The sequence below is a fragment of the Juglans regia genome, chromosome 6 (assembly GCF_001411555.2).
Source record: "Juglans regia cultivar Chandler chromosome 6, Walnut 2.0, whole genome shotgun sequence".
Classification (NCBI taxonomy): Eukaryota; Viridiplantae; Streptophyta; class Magnoliopsida; order Fagales; family Juglandaceae; genus Juglans; species Juglans regia.
The window spans coordinates 34,060,401-34,063,232 of NC_049906.1; the positions used below are offsets into that span (position 1 = coordinate 34,060,401).

The 2,832-nt window shown below is 40.0% G+C and overlaps 1 protein-coding gene across 1 annotated transcript; it reads left to right on the top strand.

Annotated features, from left to right (window-relative positions):
- Nucleotides 1-473: 473 nt before the first annotated feature.
- Nucleotides 474-2,058, top strand: LOC109016173 (tropinone reductase-like 1). The gene is made up of 2 exons (XM_035690774.1): nucleotides 474-649; nucleotides 1,269-2,058. The coding sequence occupies exons 1-2, from the start codon at nucleotides 474-476 to the stop codon at nucleotides 2,056-2,058; spliced, it is 966 nt and encodes a 321-aa protein (XP_035546667.1).
- The last annotated feature ends 774 nt before the right edge of the window (nucleotides 2,059-2,832 follow it).

Consider the following 2,832-nt stretch of genomic DNA (forward strand, 5'->3'; position numbering starts at 1 on the left):
CGTAACTTCATCTGGCTTCTTCCCTTCATCTTCCAAAGGGTCAAACAGATCTTTACAGTTCAAGAGATCCTCCATTCGAGGTCTCCAAAGACTGTAGTTTGAGGCAGTCAGCTTTATCATGGCGCCTGATGCTGAATCCTCCATGGATTTAGACTGTTCTAAATACAAAATACAAGTACAGGATCTTTGAGGTGGAATATCACAAAACGGACAGCACCGTTGTGTCCGGAACGTCTGATTTTGTTGGAAACGAGTCTTGTTTCGTCAAAATCGGACTCAGATAGCACAAGGAATGAGCAAAAGAACCAAAACAGGAACTCTGTCGCGCGTGCAGTGCGTGGCGCGAACAAAACGCGTAGGCGCGTGTAACTCACGCGCTTAAACTCCTCTGCTGCGCGTGGAACGCGTAGGCGCGTGTACATCACGCGCTTTATGGAGTCAGGGGCACGTCAGGCGCGTGAACTTCACGCGCAATGGCTTCTCTGGAGCGCGTGTGGCGCGTGTCGAGCGTGGGACTCACGCGCTTGGTACTCGCCTTGGCGCGTGTGACGCGTGTCGAGAGTGGGTCTCACTCTCCGATCTTCAGACGGCGCGTGGGAGCGCGTGCGTCCTCCGTTTGGCCTCTGGTTTCCACCGCTTTTCTTGTCTGGTGAGACGAACACAGTGGTATGCTCAAATTTGAAAACTGAGCTACACACTAAAACCGAGTTTTCTGTAAAAAACTTCTTCCAACAAACGCTCTGATACCACTTGTTGGGGAAATCAACACAGCGGAAGGGGAGAAAAGCGGTAATAAAAGAGTACACTCATGCACTCAGTGACACCAAGAATTTAACGTGGTTCGGCAACTACCTACATCCACAGAAAAGAGCTTCACTAATAAATAGTGGAACACAAGAAAATATTACAGAGGAGGAGGATCACACTCCACTCAACTCAACTCTCTTCTTTTCTCTCAGAGCTCTCGGCTCTCTCTCTTTTCTTTTCTCCTTGGGTGTATTTCTCTCGCCAGAAGCCTCTTCAATTTATAGATGCATTGCTTCACGTATGAATGCATTTATTGTTGCATTCAATAGGTAGTTGGGCGTTGAGGGTTGAGGGTTGAGCAGCAAGCAGCCATTGTGGACTGCTTGCTTGGGCAGGGATTTCAACATGTTTTTCTCCCAAAAATCCATTCTTTTGGGATGAAAACTCTAGTCCCAAAAGACATGGTCTGCTGTAAGTGCAGCTAGCTAGCTAGCTTATGTTCAATAATTATTCATATTCAGGCTAGAAGGCAAAGTGGCAATTATTACAGGTGGAGCAAGCGGGATTGGAGCAAGTACAGTGCATCTGTTCCACGAACATGGAGCCAACGTTGTTATTGCAGATGTACAGGACAACCTAGGTCAAGCCATTGCAGAAAAGTATGGAGAAAAGGTTAGCTACATCCATTGCGATGTCTCTAATGAAGATGATGTCTGCAATCTTATTGACACCACCATAGCCAAACACGGACAGCTTGATATAATGTACAGCAACGCAGGCATCGTCGACAGTTCCTATATGAGAATTCTGGACAGCACTAAAACAGATATAGAACGAGTTCTTGGAGTAAACTTGGTTGGCGCTTTCTTGGGAGCCAAACATGCCGCAAGAGTCATGATACCACAGCGCAAGGGTTGCATACTATTTACAAGCAGTGCTTCTGCATCGATTGCAGGGCTTTCATCTCATGCTTATGCAGCCTCGAAAAGTGGAGTTTTGGGGCTGGCTAGGAACTTGGCAGCCGAGCTTGGCCAATATGGGATAAGGGTTAATTGCGTGTCGCCTTATGCTGTTGTGATTGGTACTGGAATGGTACCACTAAGTGCAGAAGAGGCAGCAAAAACCGAAATGGCAGTGAATGAAATTGGTAATTTAAAAGGACATATTCTCAAGGCAATAGATGTAGCAAAGGCAGCACTCTACCTGGTTAGTGAAGATGCAAATTATATAAGTGGGCTTAATCTCTTGGTGGATGGAGGGTATTCTGTGGTGAATCCTAGCATGAGGAACTTTTTAGGCTCACCCCCATGACAACAAGACAGCGTCCTAGCTAGCTAGGCCAAGTCCTAAATACTTAAGTCAATTAAATAATGGCATGTATATTTTTCATTTTCAATTATGTTTAATGTTGTTTAAGTTGTCTTTAATTATCAGTACTAGGGATTCTCCTCTGTTGATTTTGTAATTTATAATTGATGTGTTGGAAGGCCGGTCAAAGACTTCATAGTTTTCTTTGATGAGTAATGCTACTATGACTCTTAATTTTTAGGTTGCATTTAAGTGTTAAGTTGAGTTGAAATTTTTATTAATAGTAGTGAGTTGAAATAGTGGAGTGAGTTTTTTGGGATATATCTAAGATGAGTTTTAGGTTGCATTCAAAAGTATTAGAGTATCCTCAACACTTTTCAAATATTCTCGTACTTTTGAAAATACTTCACATGCCAAACAACTTAAAATACTTTCAATGGGACCCACAAACCTACTTTAATCTCTACTCATAACTATTCACAAATATTCTATAATACTTATCACTATTATATATAAATAAAAAATAAAATCACTATAATGTTTATCACTATTATATATATAAATAAATCATTATAATATATAAATAAATAAATAAATCACTATAATATATAAATAAAAAAATATTTATCACTATTATATATAAATAAAAAATAAAATCACTAAAATATATAAATAAAAAATAAAATCACTATTACATATAAATAAAAAATAAAATACTATAATATTTATCACTATTATATATAAATAAAAAATAAAATCGCTATAATATATAAATAA